The sequence below is a fragment of the Schistocerca gregaria genome, chromosome 1 (assembly GCF_023897955.1).
Source record: "Schistocerca gregaria isolate iqSchGreg1 chromosome 1, iqSchGreg1.2, whole genome shotgun sequence".
In the NCBI taxonomy this organism is placed as follows: domain Eukaryota; kingdom Metazoa; phylum Arthropoda; class Insecta; order Orthoptera; family Acrididae; genus Schistocerca; species Schistocerca gregaria.
In genome coordinates this window covers 1,125,428,409-1,125,453,827 of record NC_064920.1, presented here as the reverse complement: position 1 = coordinate 1,125,453,827, position 25,419 = coordinate 1,125,428,409, and the positions used below count along the sequence as shown (strand labels likewise).

Below are 25,419 nucleotides of genomic sequence, written 5' to 3'. Positions count from 1 at the left end.
ACTTCTACAAACCGGAAAGACTGTTCACTGATGATATAAAGAATAGAAGGTAGTTTTTTGTGTGTGTCGAAGTAACTTAACGTCTACTAAAGATTGGGGACTTCAGTAAACAACTCTCCGAAGTGGTAACTTAATAGGCCGCCAGATAATTACCAAATACAGCTATTACTTACTTACGATTTCCTCAGACCACTGATAATTATAACTGTGTAAATATTTTTACAAGTGTGATGCGCAAGTTATAAGACAGTATCGTGTGGTTCAAGTGACGAACATTATCTGACGTGGGCAGACAAAAATAAAAAAAGCAAATCCATCGGCTCTCCAAGATATTTGTGGAAAGCTAGAATTGTCCCATTTCATACCAACGAGCACGCTACAGAAGAAAACAAAAAATACAAATAACTTTTTATACACTCGTATTTATAGATCTAATCTGTTACCTTCAAGTTTCGTTCCAATATGCTTCTACAAGTATTTGGCATAGAACCCTTCATGCAATGATTAATTTCTAACATCTAACCCCTGCTCCTTTCCTTCCCCCAAGCCATAAAAATCACGTTTCGATTTTGGAAACTTTCAATAAAAAATTTACAATGGGAAATCATTTTCTACGACTTCGGAACCTATCTCAAGCCCCTTCACACACACACACACACACACACACACACACACACACACACACACGTATCTCGCCTCATTCCCCTGCTCATGTCATCACTATTGCCACCCATCGTCATGTTCACTGGTGCCGGCGTAGTAGCAAATTTTATTTACGTCGCGATGTAATACGCGTGTATTATACCTCTGTTCCGGTGAGTTAAATTCCAAGGGAGGTGCTGGAACGTCGTTCCCGCCGAAATTAGGCCCTGCCTCCCTAATATTAAGTTACATATTTTCGTCTCGAATGAGACTGACGAACATACTGACACCTCAAACTTCGTGGCAGATTAAAAAGCTTGTGGCGGTAATACTACTTTTCGCGGACTCGTGCTCTATGGGCTGAGCTATCAAAGCAAGACTCACGACCAGCCCGTGAGTCTACAGTGATCCAGATCGCTGCCCACATATATGGGTGGCCAGGATCGCTGTCACTGTAACATTACATACCATCCACTCAGGTGCTTGCGAACTCGTGTGTGTGTTTAGCTGTAGATTATAATTTCTTTCGCAGCTTTTCTTCCATGACCATTCCATCTTCTACCTTTCGAACTGTGGATAAGCCGAGTCTCCGCAATATCCTTTCTTTGAAAAGTGCTAGTCCCGCAAGGTATGCAGGAGAACTTCCGCGACCTATGGACAGTAACAGCTCTATTGTATGTCTGCGAGGGCGGGTCGTGTGTCATGCTTTGATAGCTCGCAGAAGACAAATGTCCCAGGTTCGTGTCCCGATCCCGCGGAGTGTTTTAAGCTGCCAGAAAGTTGCAAATCAGCGCACTCTCCTTACAGAGAGAAAATCCATTATGGATACTGCCACGCGTGGTTTAAAACGTGAGTTTGGCAAAATTATGTGAGGTGCCGGTGAGTGTACTTTCACGTCAGCACCGTGTAGCGAAGTGTCGCGTTAACACACGCTGCACGAAAACTTGTCAAAAGAATTTAGGGACTGATTAAGAGGCATCAATGGTCTTTGGCAAATACTAGAAAGTCCACGCTAGGTCGGAAAGTTAAAAAAAATATTCGCGATCTCCACTAAATGCTTGAAGTTTAACTGCAATTTAATGCGTCACGGGTTGTGCTTTCCGAGACCAGCAAAGTGAACAGAGATTCAAATAATAAACAGAACAAAAAAAGCAAATTTACCCTCCCAAATATACTTGATTGGGATGATTTCGTAACAGTGTTTCCAGCATGTTTAAACACCTCCACCACCAGCGCTATGATGTGTGTGCCGTCCAGGCCACTATACTCCGTTCATCGGAAGAATAAACCACATTTAAACATGACACTATGTTTCCAGAATTCTGGAAACATCCCCCTGGCTGTGGCTAAGCCATGTCTCCACAGTATCCTTTCTTTCAGGAGTGCTAGTTCTGCATGTTTCGCAGAAGAGCTTCTGTAAAGTTTGGAAGGTAGGAGACGGATACTGGCAGAAGTAAAGCTGTGAGTACCGGTCGTGAGTCGTGCTTCGGTAGCTCAGTTGGTAGAGCACTTGCCCGCGAAAGGCAAAGGTCCCGAGTTCGAGTCTCGGTCGGGCACACAGTTTTAATCTGCCAGGAAGTTTCATGACACTATGTATTCTTCCGCGCTTGCTGGAACCTCATTGGATTTCACGTGGAACGATTGTCAAGCTGTAGCGAGTACAGTAAAGTACTTAATGAGGATACGTTTTATGCTGTGCATTACGTGTACATTGATTCATCGATAAATAATACGGGGCAACAGCTTTACCGGCGCATTTAACTTTGACAGCACCGGCCTGCGTGATCCAGCTTATCTGCATTGATGTGAACAGTTGCAGTAAATACGTAAAAAGCGATAAGCAGAGAATGATACAGCTTTGAATGTCATTTAACAGATCGAAAAAAATACATGGTAAAACTCAGCTATGATAGAGCTTTTTGGTGTGGTAACCTGAGAAGCGTATCACCTAACATTGTATTTTAATAAAAAAGTTATGAAAATTCATGATTTCAACAAGGGTAATTTTTCTGCAAGATGTATATGTGGCCTAAAAGCGCACTGCTGGAATTTTTCCATCTAGTTAATTATTGAAGCCACTGAAGATATTACAGTCAGTCGTCAGGTAATATCTGTACTGCTTCCATATCGGACTCCGTGGAATACATTACAGTACTATTACGTTGATAACAGGGCGATCAGCAACCGAATCCCAAGCCACCAAGAAATCTACACTTGCTCTTTTATCATGTGGTGTTCTGCATTTCGCCATCATTCGGCAGTGACGCGTCACAGTACGTCTGGCAGCTTGGATATCTTGTTATTTCTCGTGACAAATCCCTTAACTTTACTCCAGATCATTTTCATTCGGTTCAAATCGCAGTGTTAATGTGGCAACTGCAAAAAACGCAACATGTCTACAGTGTGCGCGACGCCGTAAAAATTGTTTTCCATGTTTCTATTACGTTTTTCATTGTGACTCGTGTGAGACCACATCTGTCCTATAAAACTATTCGCATATTCTAACAAGGAGTATGTAAGTTTTCATTTTTCTCCAAAAAATTTAATTGTGTGATTTTTCCTACCTTCAAAATCTTTAACAATCTTTTATAAAATATAGATAATTAAGAGTATTTGGAACGAAAAGCATAATTTTGCGTGTAGTTAGAAACTAGAAGACCTGCATTTTTCCTAAAAAATGATGGTTAAGTATGAGTTAATTACCATGCATCTGAACAAAAAAACAAAAAAATTGTAGAACAACGAACGGGTCTCGAACCGCCACCCACCTCTCCACTCGTTTATATTTCTACCACGCCACCACTTACGCCACAAAGATTCGGTACATAAGGTCAAAAACCGTCAAAGCTGTTTTTTCCCTGTGTAATCTCGTGAAAAACATTAGCACCAACTTGCTTCTAGCCATTAACGGTGTTTCACTACGAGGTAGGAAGAGTCTCATGCATTTCTGCGGTATGAACAGCGAGACACTCAGAGCACAAGTAGCGCTTACTGAGATTGTGATTATACACGATTTTTTAAATCAAAATTACGCAGCTAAAGTATGATTAATAAAAACGTCGATGGCTGTTAATACATCAGAATGCCTTAAAGTTTCATTTACTGTGACATAAAAATAACATTTTATACGTAAGGATTGATTAAGAGGCATCAATGATCTTTTCCGCATACTTCTTGGTTACGTTTGTAACAAAAAGACAAAAACCAACTGGTTTAAAGAATTAGAAATGGATCATAAAGGGTTGAACATTACCAAACCTCAAATTTAACATAGATAAGAGAAGCCGCTGCTGAATAACAAATACATACAACCGACATTCAAAAAAATCACAACAGAAGAAGTACGTCATATCTACAGAAGCCATATCACTTTGAGTGAAGAAGTTTAGTTATATCCCTCTTAACATGTAATGGTCTGTGGGGAAAAAATCCTTCATTTGTTTGAGTATATCCCAAAAACAGGTTCAACAAACTTCCAGGTCCAGGTAACTGAATACGCGTTTTCTTTCTTTTTTGTGCGTTAAGAAGTTCCCACTAAATGGCCGCATCATATTTTGGGATATACAAAATAACTCTAACCAGACAAATGCAAAAAAAAAAAAAATGTTTTTCTGTTCCTGGAAGAGATTTTCCATTGGCAACGTGCAGTTCGTCGTTTAGTAACAAATTGGATAAACTCTGACCTTCCAGATATGGTAACGTACTCTCACACTGTCTTTCATAGGAGCTAACAGACGTACAGGAACCCAGAGTTTGAATTACCTGTAGTAAACAGTAAACTTAACTCTGTAAAGTCGGCTCAGAATGGCCATCGTCGTCACGGCATCTTTGCTCTTGATTGTATCACTGATCGTTGGCATTAGTTCATTCCAATGGAAATAACTAACATTTCCGCGAAAGTACCTCTGATAATCCTTTTGGCTCCCACAAGCTTCTCTTTTTCGAAGTAAATTTTGTGTACAAAGTGCAAATAGCGCGCTACCTGTACGTTCTGTACTTATCCATTACGTATGCTTCCTCGATCGACACAGGCTTTTTGCGTCATTTCGACGTCACGTGTGAAATGGGGCACAGAGGGACACAGCATCATAACTTAGAAAATAAACGCGTCTCTTTGGTAGCTGCGTAATCCGGGCCTACGCAGCACTAGTCGAAGTTGGGCGTGGTGTGAAGTGTCGAGTCCACAGGGGAACCCCACACGCGCCTCAGGAATTGCGGGAATCACAGTCCGCCCAAGAACAGCGGAAATCACACAATCATATTATCTGCGGCATTTACAGTGTGACCGCGTCCACCAGGGTGCTTATTCTGTATCTTTCCGCCACTGTGCCGATCTTTTCGGTACTCAAGAGCACCGAACGGTGCGTTATTCAGTATGCATTTCCGAAGCGGTATCGTTCGAGTCTAGAGAACCGAAGCGCTGTTGTCGGTTCGCATCGCGCAAGCCAATCAAAAGCAAGCGGCCGCAGACCCGCGCATGCGCACTGCAGCGTGCACAGCGCCACGAACATAAAGCGGCTAGCAGGAGACAAAGGCGCGCTATTCTTCGAAGTACCAAAAGTTGTGTTTACGTTGCCATAACGCATGACGACGCATTCCATCTAGCTGACGTGCCCGCCTTCATCGCTCTAGCGCCTTAACTGTATCAGGCGCAGTATATCCATCTGCACAGAAATTTTTAATTTCCCCGACCGCATGTTTCCATGCATGGATAATAACGATAGCGTATTTGACTGTATTCTGCAAACTGTCGTAAATGCCGCATTATGCCAGCAATTCATAAATGCATGCTAGTTTGGAAGGTTTCCAATATCAGGCTTCACATGATTGCTTTCCTTTGTTAGTCGAAATTTATGAACATGTTTAGATAATCACCAACTAAACCATTTGTGGGAAAAGTACACAAAGTCACTAGTAACGTCAGTTCACACTCATGATATATACGAAAGCACAGCCAATGTCTTGATATTTAATGATCTTTAAACTCCTATTTACATAAAAACAACACGTATTTTGAGAGAATATTGACCGAAAACATTTTTTTATGTAATCATTCACTGTAACAATCTAACCTAGCGATATTTCTAGAAAAAGGAAAATAGTCTATTATGAACTCAATTTCCAACTGGATGCGTCCTCTGGTGATTCTTTAGTAACACATTCACTAAAGCCAAAGCTAAAACCGCTAAATAAGTTTAAAATAACAAATTATAGGTGGAGATAAACCACAGCTCACCGATCGACAGGGCCACACCGAAATCTAAAACCTCTCGGTACAACTGTAAAACCGGTGAGAGGACCATTCGATAACAGGTCTCAGAAGCTTACTGAATAGGATATTTCAGTAAAAAACCGAATATGACGTCACTACCGAGACAAACCTGTTACACGGATAGGTATGAACGATACAGAATAGGGCCCCAGAATAGGGCGAACGAACCGGTCAGCGGAAAATGCTGCCAGCGTTCTCGAAGGAGGCAACGCATTTGACGCTTGAGGTTGTGTGGGAGACGTCACAGGCGAATTCTGAGTAGTGAGCGGTAGGATACGAGAAGCTAACGTCGGCATTTACGAGGAGCACAGGAATTTATTGGCACGAAGGAACACTTATCACAACTGCGAAAGCTTTTGAAGAACGTTTTAAACGCGACCAGCCGGAATACATAAACGAAAACTGAGCAACAGGGAACATATAGCAAGAACAATGGGCACTTATGCAGTTCAGGGGGTACATGCGCTGATCACGAGGAAAGTATCAATTTTTGAAGAAAACGCATATTTCTGAAGCTATAAGCCTATATATGCACAGAATACCAAAAAATTTTTACTTCAAAAATTGTGTGTCACAGTCTTATCTGATGCGTTCGTCACAAAAAGTACTTATTTCCATAAGGATGCAAAAAAGATCAATTAACTGTCAATATTTTTTTTTAGCAAAAATGATGTATTGCATATGTATGTACGGAATTTCAAAAAACATTTTTTTGCAAAAAAGCTGGAATTAATAACAAAATTTTCTCAAAAAATTTTATTTGGTTATTTTGCACAGATATACATTAAAGCTCGTATCACAGATTAGATAAAAAAAAACAGCTACCTCAAGTTAAATTGCAGCATTAGGATAGATTTTTCGAACATGCTCAATGAAATTGTGGAATGAATTTTCCCCAAAACGTTGACGCCAGAGAAATTCCGCCAGGTAGTTATTCAGCATAGCACGGAGATTTCCGAAATGCCTTTTATTTTTTTCCTTTAGCTTTTTGCCAGACTCCACGTGATTTGTGGTTGCGTTTGTAGAGGATCGACACAATAAAGCGAATGATTAACAGTCAGATGATTGTAGCCCAAGTTATCTATGGTGTTGTAAGCTTGCCACAAATCAGAAATTACTGTACTTTTTTGGTATTCCGTGCATATATATGCTTATATCTTCAGAAATACGCGTTTCCATCAAAAATTGGTACTTTTCTCGTGATTAGCGCTTGTACCTCCTAAACTGCTTAAGTGCCGAACAATGAAGTAAAGCAGTTAGCTTTCAAGTTTCTTTTTTATGTTTTAAATTGCAACACCCCCATGAACCATGGATCTCGCCGCAGTGGGACACGTCGCACGATAACGTTGCTGATGGCCATACGGCAGGAATAACCACAATGCAGTGGTGCCTAGAGAGGCCAGACTGATGCCTCGTTCTTGCAGAGCATCAAGCAACCTTTTCAATAGCAGCAGGCAAGTCTGCATGACTGAATAATTTGGCCATGGAACATCAGCTACCACCAAATTGTTATAATGGTATTCAGAAAGCACAATAAATATTCCCGAGGCAAACTATTCGTGAGGTAAGATAAACCCCCATACGTATTTCTGGGCGGGGACTACTCAGGAGGATGTCGTCTTCAGCAGGAATAAAACTAGCGTTCTGTAGATCGGAGCGTGAAATATTAAGATTCCTTAGGTGGGCAGGCAGGTTAGAAAATTTAAAAAGGAAAATGGAAATTAAAGCAGTTTGGTGGCAGGAGAAACAGGACTTTTGGTCACGCGACTACACGATTATAAATACAAAATCAAAACAGGACTAATGCAGGAGTAGGCCTGATAATAAATAATAAAACAGGAGCGCGTGTTAGCTACTATGAACAGCACACTGAACGTACTATCTTAGGCAAGCCAGCACCCACCACACTACTACAATTTTATATGTCAACTAGCTTTGCAGATTAATAGATTGAAATAGTGTATTGTTTGATACAGAAAATTGTTGAGATAATTAATGATAATTTAGTTGCAACGGGTACCTGGAATTCGATAACAAGATAAGGAAGACAAGGAAATTTAGTACGAGAACATGGAGTTGGAGGAAAGGAATGAAAGAGGGAGCCACTTGGTAGAATTGTGCACTGATCGCAAAATGATCATTGCTCATTGCTAACATTTGGTTTAAGAATGAAAAAAAAAAAGGTTGCTCGTTGTATATTTAGAAGAGACCTGGGGACCCTAAGGTTTCAGATGGATTATCTAACGTTAAAATAAAGATTTCGAAACCAGATTTTAAACCGTAAGACGTGTCCACAGGCAGATGTCAACTGACGAATTTATTGGTTACGAATTGCAGATTAAAAGTGAAGAGATTACGAGAAGGTAGGCAGTTATGGGGATGTGGCCCAGATGAACTGCAAGAACCAGAGGTTGTTGAGAGTTTCAGAGGGAGCATTAGGCAATGACCTACAAACTGGGGAAATGAATACAGTAGAAGATGAATGGGTAGCTTCGAGAGATAAAATAGTGAAGGCAGTACAGGATCAAATAGGTAAAAAGACAAGGTGCAATAGAAATCGTTGGATATCACAGTAGATACTGAAATCACTTTATAAAAGGAAATACAAAAATTCAGTAAATGAAGCAGTTAAATGGGAATACAAACTTCTAAACAAATGAGTAGAACTTATAAGAAAATTAAAGCTGCTTCTTTAGAAAAAAGGAGCACCTGTATCAATATCAATAGCTCAAATAGCAAGTCAGTATGAAGTAAGGATGGGAAAGCTGAGAAGTAGAAGGAATGTGTAGTGTCTATATGGCGGTAACAATATCTAGGGGAATATTGTAGAAAGAGAGGAGGAAGAGAGTAAATAAGAGAAAGGAGATATGATACTGCGAAAAGAATTTTGCAGAGCACTGAAAGACCTGGAGAGTTATTGATGTCTTGGGGTAGACAGCCAGAACAAAATTCTTCCTCCTGATGTGGAAGCTACATGAAAAAGTTTTAAATACTTTCGACTTCACGAAGGATGCTGTATTTCCAGTTCCCATGAAGAGAGGTGCTGACAGGAGTTAATAGTATCAAAGTATCAGTTTAATGAGTTATGGTTGCAAAATATTGACAGTATTATTTACAGACGAACAGAAATCCGGCAGATATCTATTTCCCGGAAGATAAGTTTGTGTTTGGGAGTAATGTATGAACACTTGAGACAATACTGACTATCTTATAAGACAGGATGACGAAGGCAAACCTTAGTTCGTAGAATTTGTGCATTTGGAGGAATCTTTTAACGTTGACGAACACACAATCTTAAACTTTGAAGATAGCAGGGATTAAATACCGAGAGCAGAAGGTTATTCACAATTTTTACATGAAGCAAACTGCTTTTTTCAGCTTAATTACGAAGAAAGGAAGCAGTACTTGAGAAGGGTGAGAGACAGGGTTGTAGCCTATGCCCAATGTTTATCAGTCCCTACACTGAGCTAACTGTGAAGGAAAAACAGGAGAAATTTAGAAGGAGAATTGAGGTTTATGGAGGAGAAATAAACACTTTAATGTTTGGCAGTGACATTGTAGTTATGTCAGATGTCCAACAACTTTGATGAGCAGTTGAATGGAATGGATAGCGTCTTGAAAACAGAAAATATTATGAAAACCAACAAAAATGAGACAAGGGTAACAGAATGTAGTCGAATTAAATCAAGCTAGGCTGAGGGATTTGAGCCGGCCGGTGTGTCAGTGGCGGTTCTAGACGCTTTAGTCTGGAACCGCGTGACCGCTACAGTCACAGGTTCGAATCCTGCCTCGGGCATGGATGTGTGTGATGTCCTTAGGTTAGTTAGGTTTAAGCAGTTCTAAGTTCTAGGGGACTGACGACCACATATGGTAAGTCCCATAGTGCTCAGAGCCATTTGAACCATTTTGAGGTATTTGAATTAGGAAACAATAGGTACTGGGAGATGAAGCAGTTTGCACAGGATAGAGTAGCATGGAGAGCTGCATCAAACCAGTCTCAGGACTGAAGACAACAACAACAGGCTAAAAAGAGCAGATGAGTTTTGTTACTTTGTCAGTAAAATAACTGATGACAGCCGAGGTAGAGGGGATATAAAATGCAGACTTGCAACTGCAAGGAAAGTGTTTCGGAAAAAAAAATTAGTTGATATATATGTCGTGTCTGTTCTTTCGGGCACCAATTTCCTCCAGCAGAAACTTTGATTTAAGACGTAAAGAAACTACCGATATTGGCTGTGAGTGGGCATTTAAAATTTATGGCAGACCGGATTCGACCTCCTGTCAGACCCAGATTTTCAACTCTTATCCACACGTTACCAATGTGGTGCTTCTTGTCCATTATCAGCATTATTCGCGGCATTTCGCCGATTCCCGTAGGAGTCCGAGCCTGGTGTGGATCTGCATTGAAATTATCATTACCACTCTCGTCTTAATTATACCGGGTGATCAAAAAGTCAGTATAGATTTGAAAACTTTACCTACCACGGAATAATGTAGATAGAGGGGTAAAAATTGACACACATGCTTGGAATGACATGGGTTTTTATTAGAACAAAAAAACCGAAGTTCACAGAATGTCCGACAGATGGCACTGGACAGCAAACCGTCAGTGACTGCGCATGACAATCGTGTATAAACGGAGATGTAATGGGGGAGAGAATCAGATGCGCCAGCAGTCGCAGCATGTTGACGGTACCTGAAAAGGCGCTTCTAGTGAAGCTGTATTATCAGAATGGGGAATGTGCTAATTCAGCGTTACGATCCTAGCGCCATAGGAAGGGCATTCGAACGGGTAAATGTCCGCTGACAAATGCAGCTGTGACGAGAATGATTTCGAAGTTCGAAGCCTCGGGCTGTTCCGACGATAGACCCTGTAGTGGCCGACCGAGCACAAGGCGTAATGCTACTGAGACAGTTCAGGAAGAAATCGAGACTGTAGCGGGTTCGCCTATGCACGGGGAAGATAGCAGTCGCACGTCGCACCGGCATTCCGTACACTACTGTTTGGTTGGCACTGAGGCGTACCCTCCGATGCTATCTGTACAAAATCCATCAGCATCATGAACTGTTACCTGGCATTCGGGAGGACGACGGTTCAATCCCGCGTCCGGCCATCCTGATTTAGGGTTTCCTTTATTTCCGTAAATCACTTCGGGCAAATGCTGGGATGGTTCCTTTGAAAGGGCAAAGCCGACTTCCCCGTCCATTCCTAATCCGTTGAGACAGATGACCTCGCTGTCTGGCCTCTTTCCCCAAACAATCCAATCCAATTTGCAGTGCTTGCGGTGAGGCCCTCACTTAGGCTGTGACGAGACGTACCTGCCGATGGAGGAGCAGGGCGCAGCGTCGGAGCAGACGGCGGCCTTGGAGAAGCGGTGCAGGGTGGAGGGCGACGGCGCCTGCGGCACCTCGGGGTTGGGCGGCACCAGGACGACGGTGGCGCCGCCATGGCGCGCCGCCAGCTGGTAGCACACGTGCACGATCGCCAGCGCCAGCGCGCCGAGCACCACCACCCCGACGAACACCACCAGCTGCCGGCGGAGCTTCGGCCTGCAACACGCGTCACGTGCTTCACTTGTGCTGAATAATACAAACAAGGTTAGGGGGGCGAGAAAAATGTTAGGAGGCGAGAAAAATGTTAGGAGGCGAGAAAAATGTTAGGAGGCGAGAAAAATGTTAGGAGGCGAGAAAAATGTTAGGAGGCGAGAAAAATGTTAGGAGGCGAGAAAAATGTTAGGAGGCGAGAAAAATGTTAGGAGGCGAGAAAAATGTTACTGGGGGGGGGGGGGGGGGGGGGGAAGGAAATGCGTCCCCACAAGATTCAATTCTTGGTTCATTCTTATCCCTTATATACAGGGTGGTCCATTGATCGTGACCGGGCCAAATATACCACGAAATAATCGTCAAACGAAAGAACTACTAAGAACGAAATTTGTCTAGCTTGAAGGGGGAAACCAGACTGTGATATGGTTGGCCCACTAGTTAGCGCTGCCATAGGTCAAACGGATATCAACTGCGTTTTTTAAAATACGAACCCCCATTCTTTATTACATATTCGTGTAGTACGTAAGGAAATATGAATGTTTTAGTTGCACCACTTTTTTCACTTTGTAATAGATGGCGCTGTAAGTCACAAAACATATGGCTCTCAATTTTAGAGAAACAGTTGGTAACAGGTAGGTTTTTTAAATTAAAATACATAACGTAGGTACGTTTGAACGTTTTTTTTTTCGGTTGTTCCAATGTCATACGTACCTTCGTCAACTTATTTCTGAGAACGCATGCTGTTACAGCGTGATTATCTGTAAATACCACATTAATGCAATAAATGTTCAAAATGATGTCCGTCAACCTCAATGCATTTGGCAATTCCTCTCAACAGCGAGTAGTTCGCCTTCTGTAATGTTCGCACATGCATTGACAATGCGCTGACGCATATTGAAAGGCGTTGTCGGTGGATCACGATAGCAAATATCCTTCAACATTCCCCACAGAAAGGAATCCGGGGACGTAAGATCCGGTGAAAGTGCGGGACATGGTGCTTCGACTACCAATCCACTTGTCATGAAATATGCTATTCAATACCGCTCAACCAGACGCGAGCTATGTGCCGGACATCCATCATGCTTGAAGTACATCGCTATTCTGTCATACAGTGAAACCATCTTGTAGTAACATCGGTAGAACATTACGTAGGAAATTAGCATACATTGCAGCATTTAGATTGCTGTCGATAAAATGGGGGCCAATTATGCTTCCTCCCATAATGCCACAACATACACTAACCCGCCAAGGTCGCTGATGTTGCACTTGTCGCAGCCATCTTCGATTTTCCGTTGTCCAATAGTGCATATTATGCCGGTTTATGTTACCGCTGTTGGTGAATGACGCTTCGTCGCAAAATAGAACGCGTGCAAAAAAATCTGTCAATGTTCCATAATTTCTCTTGTTCCCAGTGGCAGAACTGTACACGATGTTCAAAGTCGTCGCCATGCAATTCCTGGTGCATAGAAATACGGTACGGGTGTAATCCATGTTAATGTAGCATTCTCAACACCGACGTTTGAGATTCCCAATTCTCGCGCAATTTGTCTGCTACTGATGTGCGGATTAGCCGCGACAGTAGCTAAAACACCTACTTGGGCATCATTTATTACAGGTCGTGGTTGACGTTTCACATGTGGCTGAACACTTCCTGCTTCCTTAAATAACGTAACTATCCGGCGAATGGTCCGAACACTTTGGTGATGTCGTCCAGGATACCGAGCAGCATACATAGCGCACGCCCGTCGGGCATTTTGATCACAATAGCCATACATCAACACGATATCGACCTTTTCCGCAGCTGGTAAACGGTCCATTTTAACACGGGCAATGTATCACGAAGCAAATACCGTCCGCACTGGCGCAATGTTACGTGATCCCACATACTTATCCCGTTTGTGACTATCACAAAGCGAAAAAAGTGGTCCAACTAAAACATTCATATTTCTTTACACACTACAAGAATATGTAATAAAAAATGGGGGTTCCTATTTAAAAACCGCAGTTGATATCCGTTTGACCTGTGCCAGTGCCATCTAGCGGGCCAACCATGGTGCCATCTGGTTCCCCTTTCAAGCTAGACGAGTTTCGTTCTTTGTAGTTTTTTCGTTTGATACTTATTTCGTGAGATATTTGGCCCAGTCACTATCAATGGACCACACTGTATGTCATTAACTCTGCAATTACCATTCACAAAGTAGAACTGACACTTTCTGCAGACGATATTAATATTTCAATAAATCATTCGAGAGAAGGCAACAGACGAAATTTTTAATATTTTTCTAGGAATTAAATAGTTCTCTGAAAATTGCCTCTCCATAAATTTTGGAACAACACACGGAGCTGAGTTCTGTTCAGTTTATTGAACCAAACCAACAAAAGATATAGCACATGTACAGAAATCAGTAAACAGGGTAGAATGCTCCAAATGTTTGGGTGTACATACCAATAAAAAGCTGAACTGGAAGAGGCATATTACTGAGCTGCTCGCACACTTAAGTTCAGCTACTTTTGCTCGTCGTGTAGTGTAATTACTATTGCTCGAAACAAACTATGATTAGTTTACTCGGAGTGGGGGAGGGACCAGACAGCGCGGTCGTCGGTCCTATGACCCACGGCGAGAGAAACTAAGGGAGGAACAACGCAAATAGCACAGTCCAGTCGACAGGAAAGGACAAAGGACAAAGGACAAAGGACAAAGGACAAAGGACAAAGGACAAAGGACAAAGGACAAAGGACAAAGGACAAAGGACAAAGGACAAAGGACAAAGGACAAAGGACAAAGGACAAAGGACAAAGGACAAAGGACAAAGGACAAAGGACAAAGGACAAAGGACAAAGGACAAAGGACAAAGGACAAAGGACAAAGGACAAAGGACAAAGGACAAAGGACAAAGGACAAAGGACAAAGGACAAAGGACAAAGGACAAAGGACAAACAAAAAGGCAAAAAGAAAGGCAAAAAGAAAGGCAAAAAGAAAGGCAAAAAGAAAGGCAAAAAGAAAGGCAAAAAGAAAGGCAAAAAGAAAGGCAAAAAGAAAGGCAAAAAGAAAGGCAAAAAGAAAGGCAAAAAGAAAGGCAAAAAGAAAGGCAAAAAGAAAGGCAAAAAGAAAGGCAGAAAGAAAGGCAAAAAGAAAGGCAAAAAGAAAGGCAAAAAGAACGGGGGGGGGGGTGGATGGCAGGAGACAAGAACAGGAAGGGTGGGGAGGTGGCGATGGACGACAGCATGCGGCACCCCAATGGCGCTAAGCACAATTGGGCGCCAGCACCATCGCCGTCTCACCCCAATGCACACATCATATGATCACGAGACAATGGGAACACCACCAGGAGGGATGGACTCAAGAAATGGGAGAAACAAAACTGTAGAAAGTCCAGACAAAACACAGGGGAACGGTGAGGAATACATGGCTGGCATGGAGACATGGCCGACATCCTCCCAAACTGATGCCATTGCAACTGCGAAGGTAATTCAGGTATTTAAATCTGGGAGTATAAACCACTTTCACATATAAAACTGGGGACGGACGTAACCATTCTAGGCTCTCACGCTAATAGCTAGAACAAGAAAAGTGGAGAGGCTTTTTAGTGTGAAGGGCCAAAAGGCGGCGGCAGTCCAGCAAAGTAGGTGTCACTGTGAGGGGGGGGGGGGGGGGGGTAGGGGATCCTGCAGTCACAAGGGGGACAGTAGCTCTTTACGGAGCAGAGGATGGTAGGTTACCACTAGGAGAGGTGAAGGGAAAAATGCCATGTGGTTGAGCCCCCTTCACCGCACGAAATTTATTAGACAGGGGGGTAGCCTCCTCGAGGGCCAGCCCCCGACTGAGGAAAAAGGATTTCGTTGTGGAGCCATGACACCCCAAATCCACCTGGCTCTGGAGGGGTCACAGAACAGAGGCTAGGTCGCTGCCCACCTTCCCACCCCTCCCTCCCTCCCTCCCTCCCAAATAGATGATCGGTAAGCTGAGATACCCATATGGTGGGGAACCCGAAAGAAATCAACCAAACAAGCAGCATGATCAAGATCAGGGAGGAGAAGGTCGTGTATGAGACACACCAAGAGGGGCAGGGAAAACACCTGGTGACAGCCTAAAGGCTGCTTATCGAGTCCATCCAAAACCAAACTCATGTGAGGGGCGACCATTAAATGAAGCAGAGGTATCACAAACACCCCACACGCAGCAGGTGAGAGATGGTGTTCCATGCCAACAGAAGACGAGAAGGCATATTTTACATGCTCGTTGGATTTAGAGCTATCTGTGTAAAAAACAATAGCATCCCAAAACTCCCGTGAGTGTGGGCAGAACAAACAATGGGACACAAGCAGAGCGATAGAGACTTTTAAACAACGGAAGAGATCCATTTGAATATGGGGTCGCCGATGAACTAATCGTGCATGCGTACGTTTTCGGGAGGGAACGTGGGCAACAAGAAGAAGAAGAAGAAGAAGAAGAAGAAAAATTACTGCGAATAGAAACGAGGCGAAGCCCAAATGGCAAACACACCCGATGGCGGGCAGTGGGCGGGTGACGTCCCGAAGCTGAGTGAAGTATGGGAGGGGTGAGCAGTCCAAGAGCGGATAGTGATGGTACAGGAAACCAGGAGCTGGGACCACCAAATTGAAAAAATAGGGGGGGGGGGGGGTGTATCCCATCGAAACAGATGAATGAACTTCCGAACATATTATGCTTACTTCCATTCAATAATGTCTGACGAGTCAGTTTTCTGGTGTAACTCATCACTTAGGAAGGAAGCACAGACTGAACATAACGAACGTATGAATATGTGGTGTTCAGCGATAGCCATCTTGTTAATATGGGTGCAGGAACAACAGCTCATGTTCAGGGAGTTAGCCATAGTAACTGCATCTTCAAAGGTGCATTTATGTGTGTAGGCTAATGAAATTTATCACAATTTAATAACAATAATCATTTCCATGCCTACCACAAGAGGAAAAAAACTGTCTTTGTAACACGCTATCAAATGTGTCAGCAGCTCCGAAAGGTGCATCAACAATATTTTCGATCATGTGCACAACAACATACGAGTAAACCGTCTGACAGATAGAAAAAGGAAGTTTTAAATTTAACCTAAATCGTCTTGATTCTAGAGTTGATTTGTAGCTACTACAGAGACTGGCTGAAAACACAATAGCTAAACGTTAATTTGAGTGTTGACGGCCAACACACTAATACATAACGCGCTAAACAGCTATTCTAGACGGCGCTGAACAACCTCTTTATTACAATACAGCCTATACCAGTCAACTGAATTATGTCGAGTTAAATAATACATTAGAAACTACTTTACAGTCATCCGTATTTTCAGTGTGTGTGTCCTTTGATGATTTAGTTAACAAGTCCTTCAAAAGTTTGCTTCTGCCATCCTAATTAAAAACACTGTGCACTGGAAATATTAATACAAATATAGTTAAACTTTTTCCCTTTTAAGTTAATGGTATGTACTCGCTCGCTTTCTGATTAGTGCAATATTAGTTTTTTTTTGGAAGTATAAGTGTCTTTTAATGAAAGCATAAGAAGGAAAAGAATGCACAGTCAAGACAGTATTTATTAAATGCTTATTTAGATGTACGAAATTTTCATCAATCTGTTCTACGAAACTAAGCGAATTCAACCGTGTTAACAGTTCTGACTGCTTTTGTTAATGTGAAAACATTGCACCCGGCTTATCTCGTCTGTGAAATAATTAAAGCACGATTGATGGTAGCTTCAATTTAAGTAGTGGGATCTATATCGCAATAAACAACAATTTATACTGGTTACCAACATCTTCTGTCCCTTAGTTTGACAAACCACAGTATTGAAGCAACCCACACAGCATAGACATTATTGTCAATATTGTCAGTTGGCAACGCGATTTTACGAGATTAAGATGTCGAACATCAAAAAGAAAGCGTGTGCCGCCATTATACTGATATTACGACAGAAAACAACGAAGAAGAGGAAATCTGTCAGAAGACGACTAAGAAAGAGTAGCAATTGACAGGACCTGTCTGTCGCTAGAAATCTCGAAGTTATTCCTAAGCTTTCGTCAACAGACGGATCTCTCAACAACACACTTCCTCTATTTTAAGATGGATCGACATTAATAATTCGGATTCACTGACTGAAATCAGAATCACGTTCCAGAACCATTTTCTACTTAGTCCTGCATCATACGACGAATTATTAATGTCGATACGTCTTAAAATAGAGGAAGTGTCTTGCTGAGAGATCCGTCTGTTGACGAAAGCTTAGGAATAACTTCGAGATTTCTGGCGACAGACAGGTCATTCGAATGCTAGAAGTGTTGTTCCGTAATATTAGCTAGCACAGTGAAATTTTATGGAAACTTTTGAAGCAGTTATATCTGTCTGGCAAAAATATGTTCAGATTATTAACGTATAATTTTTTTTACATTTTGTGATAATTTGGTGAAACTGACACGCATTTTAGAGACCTCTTACTAGTAATTTTAATTTGCAGGTACATGACATTGTTTGGAAATGGAAGCGTTTTTCGAACTTCTATGCAATTCACGAACTTATTCTATATTTTCAAATTAATAAAGTGAGCAGTGATTTAGAGAAACCACCGTTGATTGCCCTAAAGTGGTATACAGAATAATGATCCTTGCACTGTCTTATTAAAAGTGTTGTGTGTTCGATGACTATATCTGATGTATGATATGCACAAAGACGAATTAAGTTCTGTAAACATCTAAATGGGGAATATTATCAATCTGTCAATATGTGCCTAGTGACTTTCAGGATAGATTGACAATAACGAGAACATTGAACATTGAATTAGATTAGGAAATGACACACTTTAAGTAGTAAAGGAGTTTTGCTATTTGGTGAACAAAATAACTGATTATGGTCGAAGTAGAGAGGATATAAAATGTAGGCTGGAAATGGCAAGGAAAGCGTTTCTGAAGAAGAGAAATTTGTTAACATCGAGTATAGATTTAAGTGTCAGGAATACGTTTCTGAAAGTATTTGTATGTAGCGTAGCCATGTATGGAAGTGAAACGAAATAATATAGACAAGAAGAGAATAGAAGCTTTCGAAATGTGGTGCTTCAGAAGAATGCTGGAGATTAGATGGGTAGATCACATACTATTGAGGAGGTATTGAATAGGATTGGGGAGAAGAGAAGTTTGTGGCGCAACTTGACCAGAAAAAAAAAAAAATGGTACAAATGGCTCTGAGCACTATGGGACTTAACTTCTGAGGTCATCAGTCCCCTAGAACTTAGAGCCACTTAAACCGAACTAACCTTAAGGACATCACAAACATCCATGTCCGAGGCAGGATTCGAACCTGCGACAGTTGCGGTCGCGCGGTTCCAGACTGTGGCGCCTAGAACCGCTCGGCCACCCCAGCCGGCTCTTGACTAGAAGACGGGATCGGTTGGTAGGACATGTTCTGAGGCATCAAGGGATGTCCAATTTAGTATTGGAGGGCAGCGTGGAGGGTAAAAATCGTAGAGGGAGACCAAGAGATGAATACACTAAACAGATTCAGAAGGATGTAGGTTGGAGTAGGTACTGGGAGATGAAGAAGCCTGCACAGGATAGAGTAGCATGGAGAGCTGCATCAAACCAGTCTCAGGACTGAAGACCACAGCAACAGCAACAACAACCGAGAACATTTTGAGGGGCATCAGTACTGCTTTTCACTATTTCTGTTATTGACAATACGTCAATAAGCGGCCTCAGACGGGCGGTATCTTGACGGTATGACACTTACTGAACGTGTCCGACGTCACCGCCGTATTACGTTGTAAGTTTAGTATGAAAACAAAAATAATATCTGATACAACTGACCAAGTCGTTCGCTAAAGCTCCGAACACACTTCGCGAGAGGCTGCCAGCGTACAGTTGCATCATAGAGCTGCTGGCGCCGGCTTCCGCAGAAAGCTGAGGTTAAGACGACACAAAGAAACGAGCTTGCGCGGTGCCTGTGTAAGGAGGAAGCAACAGCTGTAGCGTTGCACCAGCCCGTGTGCGGCGTATCTGGAAATATCAGCTGACCGCGAGGCTGCCAGGCTGACGAAGCGGTCGATACCTGCGGCTGGCTTTTGGAAGCGTCTAGAAGCGAAGAGAAACTCGGGCACGGCCCAAGGCCCGGTGTTTCCCCCCTACATGGCCTTGGCTGCCACCGCTGCGGTGTAGTCTTCTGTGTATACCATTTGCCAGTGTTGTTTGACATGCTCGCGCTCGCGGACACACACACACACACACACACACACACACACACACACACACACACACACACACAGTGAACATCACGGCACGGTTCCACTACAGCAGCTTTCAGCTCTGGAAGGTGTTTCAATACGGCATCTACAGCCTACAGTGAGGTGACGAAAGTCGTGGGATACCTCTTAATACCGTGTCGGGCCTTTACAGCCGTCCATAACTGCTGAAGTACCAGGTGATCAAAAAGTCAGTATAAATTTGGAAACTGAATAAATTATGGAATAATGTAGATAGAGAGCTACAAATTGACACGTGCTTGGGAAGACATGGGGTTTTATTAGAACCCAAAATATACAAAAGTTCAAAAAATGTCCGACAAAATGGCGCTTCTTCTCATCAGAATAGCAATAATTAGCATAACAAAGTAAGACAAAGCAAAGATGATGATCTTTACAGGAAATGCTCAATATGTCCATCATTCCTCAACAACAGCTGTAGTGGAGGAATAATGTTGTGAACAGATCTGTAAAACATGTCGGGAGTTATGGTGAGGCATTGGCATGGGATGTTGTCTTTCAGCATCCCTAGAGATGTCGGTCGATCACAATACACTTGCGACTTCAGGTAACCCCAAAGCCAATAATCGCACGGACTAAGGTCTGGCGACCTGGGAGGCCAAGCATGACGGAAATGGCGGCTGAGCACACGATCATTGCCAAACGACGCGCGCAAGAGATCTTTCACGCGTCTAGCAATATGGGGTGGTTCTAACAAAAACCCCATGTCATTCCAAGCATATGTGTCAATTTTTACCTCTCTATCTACATTATTCCGTGGTATATTAAGTTTTCAAATTTATACTGACTTTTTGATCACCCGGCGTTACCGGTGCAGGATTTTGTTCACGAACTGATCTCTCGATTATGTTTCATTAATGATCGATATGGAATTAACGTCGGGCGATGTGAGTAGCCAAATCATTCGTTCAAATTCTCTAGCATGTTCTTCGGACCAATTACGAACAACTGTGGTCCGCTGACATGGCCCACTGTCATCCATAAAAATTCCATCGCTGTTTGGGAACACGTAGCCGAACGTAACCATTTCCAGTCAATGATCGGTTCATTTGGACCAGAGCACCCAGCCCATTCCATGCAAACGCACCCCACACCATTACTGAGCCGTCAGCAGCTTGCACAGTGCCTTGTTGACAACTTGGATCCATGGCTTCACTAACCATATCATCGGCTCTTACCAACTGAAATGTACTTCTACATTTATACTCCGCAAGCCACCCAACGGTGTGTGGCGGAGAGCACTTTACGTGCCACTGTCATTACCTCCCTTTCCTGCTCCAGTCGCGTATGGTTCGCGTGAAGAACGACTGGCGGAAAGCCTCCGTGAGCGATCAAATCTCTCTAATTTTACGTTAATGATCTCCTCGGGAGACATAAGTAGGGGGAAGAAATATATGCGATACCTCATCCAGAAACGCACCCTCTCGAAACCTGGACAGCAAGCTACACCGCGATGCAGAGCGCCTATCTTGCAAAGTCTGCCACTTCAGATTGCTAAACATCTCCGTAACGCTATCACGCTTGCCAAATAACCCTGAGACGAAACGCGGCGCTCTTCTTTGGATCTTCTCTATCTCCTCTGTCAGCCCGACCTGGTACGAATCCCACACTGATGAGCAATACTCAAGTATAGGTCTAACGAGTGTTTTGTAAGCCACCTGCTTTGTTGATTGACTACATTTCCTAAGGACTCTCCCAATGAATCTCAACCTGGCACCCGCCTTACCAACAATTAATTTTATGCGATCATTTCACTTCAAATCGTTCCGCACGAATAATCTTAGATATTTTACAGAAGTAACTGCTACCAGAGCAGCTATCAGACCACAGTTTCCAGTCGTCTGGACTCCAACCGATGTGGTCATGAACCCAGGAGAGGCGCTGCAGGCGATGATATGCTGTTACGAAAGGCCTTAGCGTCGGTCGTCTGCTGCCATTGACCATTAACGCCAAATTTCGCCGCAGTCTCCTAAAGGGTACGTTCGTCGTACGTCCTACATTCCTTCCTGCGTATATTTCAAGTAGTGATGATTGCCTGTTAGCACTGACGACTCTACACAGACGGTGCCGTCTCGGTCGTTAAGTGAATTCCATCAGTCCCTGCGTTGTCCGTGGTGAGAGATAATGACAAATTTGGTATACTCGGCAAACTCTTGACGCTGTGGATCGTGGAAGAGTGAATTTCCTAGCGATTTCCGGAATGTAATGTCCCATGGGTCTAGTTCCAACTACCACAGACACGCTAAAATTCTGAGCACTCTGGGACTGAGGGTTGCAGCTTGCGCACAGCGAAGCGACACAGTCGGCAGGGCAATATGCACCACACCTAACACCTCAACCGATATTGAGAACTGAATAAAAAATTCCGATGCATTACATTTCATCACAGCCTCGTATATTTCTTATAAGCTTGTCTTAAATTATCCTAATTATTTTTTTTTACTTTTGTTGAACCACAACCAAAAACGCTACTTCCGCCGCATACGGTGTCGTTTGCTAATGTTTAGGAAATATTCTCCCATCTCAGGTAGTTCCTAATCTTCCTAAACGTCTCCCAACGGTCAGCTATGGATACGTGTCAAGTAAAACACGATCAGAACGCATCGACCGTTCTCCCTCGTGAACGAGCATAGGTTTCTCTGGTCGATGTCATCGTCAGTAAAGGTTACCAGATACATGACCACGTCGTCATGTCTATACACTGAAGAGCCAAAGCAACTGGTCCACCTGCCTAATGTCGTCTAAAGCCCCCGCGAGCACGCAGAAGTGCGACAAGATGACTTGGCATGGACTCTACTAATGTCTGAAGGGAACTGAGATCTTGAATCCTGCAGGGCTGTCCATAAATCCACAAGAGTACGAGGGGGTGGAGATCTCTTCTGAACAGCAGTTGCAAAGCATTCCAGATATGCTCAGTAATGTTCATATCTCGGGAGTTGGTGACCAGAGGAAGTTTTTAAACTCAGAGTATTTCTGGAGCCACTCTGTAGCAATTCTGGACGTGGGGGAGGGGGGGGGGGGGAGGGGTGTCGCATTGGCCTGCTGGTACGTGTCACCTGTCAGAGTCTTATTTTGATGTATCAGGCGTCCCGTATCACTCCAACTGCACTCCTACCACACCATTACAGAGTCTCCACCAGCTTGAACAGTCACCTGATGACAAACAGGGTCCATGGATTCATGAGGTTGTCTCCATACCCATACACGTCCATCCGCTTGATAAAATCTGAAAGACTCGTCCGACCAGGCAACGTTTCCAGTCATCAACAGTCCAATGTCGGTGTTGACGAGCCCAGGCGCGGCGTAAAGCTTTGTGTCGTGCAGTCATCAAGGGTAAACGAGTGGACCTTCTACTCCGAAAGCCCATTCGATATCGTTTCGTTGACTGGTTCGCACGCTGTCAGTTGTTGATGGCCCGGCATTGCAATCTGGAGCAATTTGCGAGAGCGTTGCACTTCTGCCACGTTGAACGATTCTCTTCCGTCGTCGTTGGTTCAGTTCTTGCAGGATCTTTTTCCGGCAGGAGCGATTTCGGAGACTCGATGTTTTACCGGATTCCTAATATTCACGGTACACTCCAGAAATCGTCATGCTGAAAAATCCCCCCTTCAACGTTATCTCGGAGATGGTGTCCCATCCCTCGTTCGCAGACTATAACGCCACATTTAAACTTCCTTAAATATTGATAACTTGCCATTGTAGCAGCAGTAATCGATCTAACAACTGCGCCAGACACTTGTGTTACATAGGCGTTGCCGACCGCAGCGTCATATTCTGCCTGTTTATATATATATGTATTTAATTACGCATGCCTATACCAGTTCCTTTGACGCTTCAGTATAAATCCAGTGTGCGGTAATTTTCAGAACACTCGTCCTATGAACCTGTCTAGATCTGCTTTGCCTACTGTTTATGTGGTCATTTCATTTAAGGACGATGTTTTGGTCTTTACGCTCTTATTATTTTAATGCTTGGGTGTAATGTAGTACAAGGTTTATTTGATCATGGCGACTTTGTGTATTTCTGTATGCTTGTTTTTTGTACAGATATATAAAATCGTAAAAGGTCACGTGCCTTTAGAAAAAACAATCTTTGTACAGCTATAAACTCTCGCTGATGTTGGGTGGACTATCTGTTTAGTCTTAAGTAGTCTGAGGATGGCTCTTGGTGTTAACATGAAAAAAGCTTTGCGCCTTTGGGCCAATCCAGAATCTTCTGGCATTGCATTAAGCCAGGGATATCACCTAAGTAGTGCAAATTATGCCGGTTACCCCCTCGGCTTTGGTAAGAGCGACGCGCGTGAATTACCGGCTGATCCGATATCTTTTCAGAACGTTTCAAAGTCTGGTAAGCAACATCTTGGGACCTGTACAGAGATTAAAAATTCATAGAGCGTGGGTTACGTCTATCTGGAATTTTTAGCTTTCTGCGCAGGCGTTTACTCCAAAATGCCAAGGTCGACTGTGTTACACGGATCAATTCGTCTCCAGAACATTCGTTCCCAGGTGTTCTGCGCACACGCCACTCCGCGGTATGGATTGACTCACACGACTAACCTCTAAAGGCGCGTTTTGTTACGCCCCTGATTCGAAGTCAACGCGTCAGTGGCAACTGCCACCCTTTGTGTACTTCATATTTGGAAATCATCTTACTGACGTACATCGCAGCCTGAACCTATGTAAAAACTGCTTAAGTGACACTTTCAGGAGAAGCACAATCAAACCAATATAACATTTATAATTAAGTAATGCACTACGTCTTCGGCCTTAGCTTGTAGATTGGTTCCGTGCAGTGACGTGCCATTTCTTCACCATACGTCAGCCTCGTTAGTGAATACTTCAGTCATATGAAGTTGTGTGGTTTTTTAAGTAGCGGCAGGAAGGAGAGAGGATGAAGGGACGGAGCACTTGCTGATAATACTAATTTTTACGTACTGTTGTGTCCTTTTGTCAGCGCAGACTTTTTGTTCAGTAGTGCCACAACAAAGCCAGGTGCAAATAAATCCTGTTAATCGTGTCCAGTATGTGGTAGTGTTCTGTCTCTAACGAACTCACTGCAGATGGGACATTAAATTCCAAACTTGGTTTCTTTCCTCACTGAACAATATATTAAAAGAAAGTGTCAGGTGATAGCCGCGCCATAATCTCTTGATAGAAACAAGACGCAAGAGGTTTTTACACAATACTTCACTTTCAGTGTTACCCGTAGCCATTTTATTGCAATGTATCACATTGTTCATGATTTATGAAAGCTTAGTCATTCTCGATAGCTAGTGTCACAAAGCTTTAAAATTACGACAGGATCGTAAACTTTCTACGGTTGCTGTTAACAACAATTTGATATGTTGTCGATTTGATGTTCTTTTTTGCGTAAGTCATGGCGCTTCGCTGAATTAGTTTCAGTATACTGAGAAAGTACTGGATTTATAGTAGTTCTTCCCGTATTTATTACAGCTCTTATGTTTGTTGAGATATGTATGGTAAGAATGAAAACACAAACGCACTACAACTGGGAACAGTTAACAGGACTTCGATAAAGGCTGACACAGGCAAACTGCGACTGCTCTTCAAATTGCTTCTGTATTAAAACTAAATATTTACAGAAACCGCTTTCCAGTTAAAGTAATTAAACTCAAAACCATTGTAGTCTCATTGATAAACAATCTGTATTTCACGAAAATAAA

The 25,419-nt window shown here is 42.9% G+C and overlaps 1 protein-coding gene across 6 annotated transcripts in view; it reads right to left on the bottom strand.

The window, feature by feature from the left end:
• The window catches only part of LOC126283788 (scoloptoxin SSD14-like), a 506,030-nt gene that overhangs the window by 67,688 nt on the left and 412,923 nt on the right, over positions 1-25,419 (bottom strand). For all 6 annotated transcript variants that reach the window (XM_049982303.1, XM_049982302.1, XM_049982301.1 and 3 more), the window contains one exon: positions 11,234-11,464. In XM_049982303.1, the coding sequence (XP_049838260.1) occupies positions 11,234-11,464 (231 nt within the window). The remainder of the gene's footprint in view (positions 1-11,233; positions 11,465-25,419) is intronic.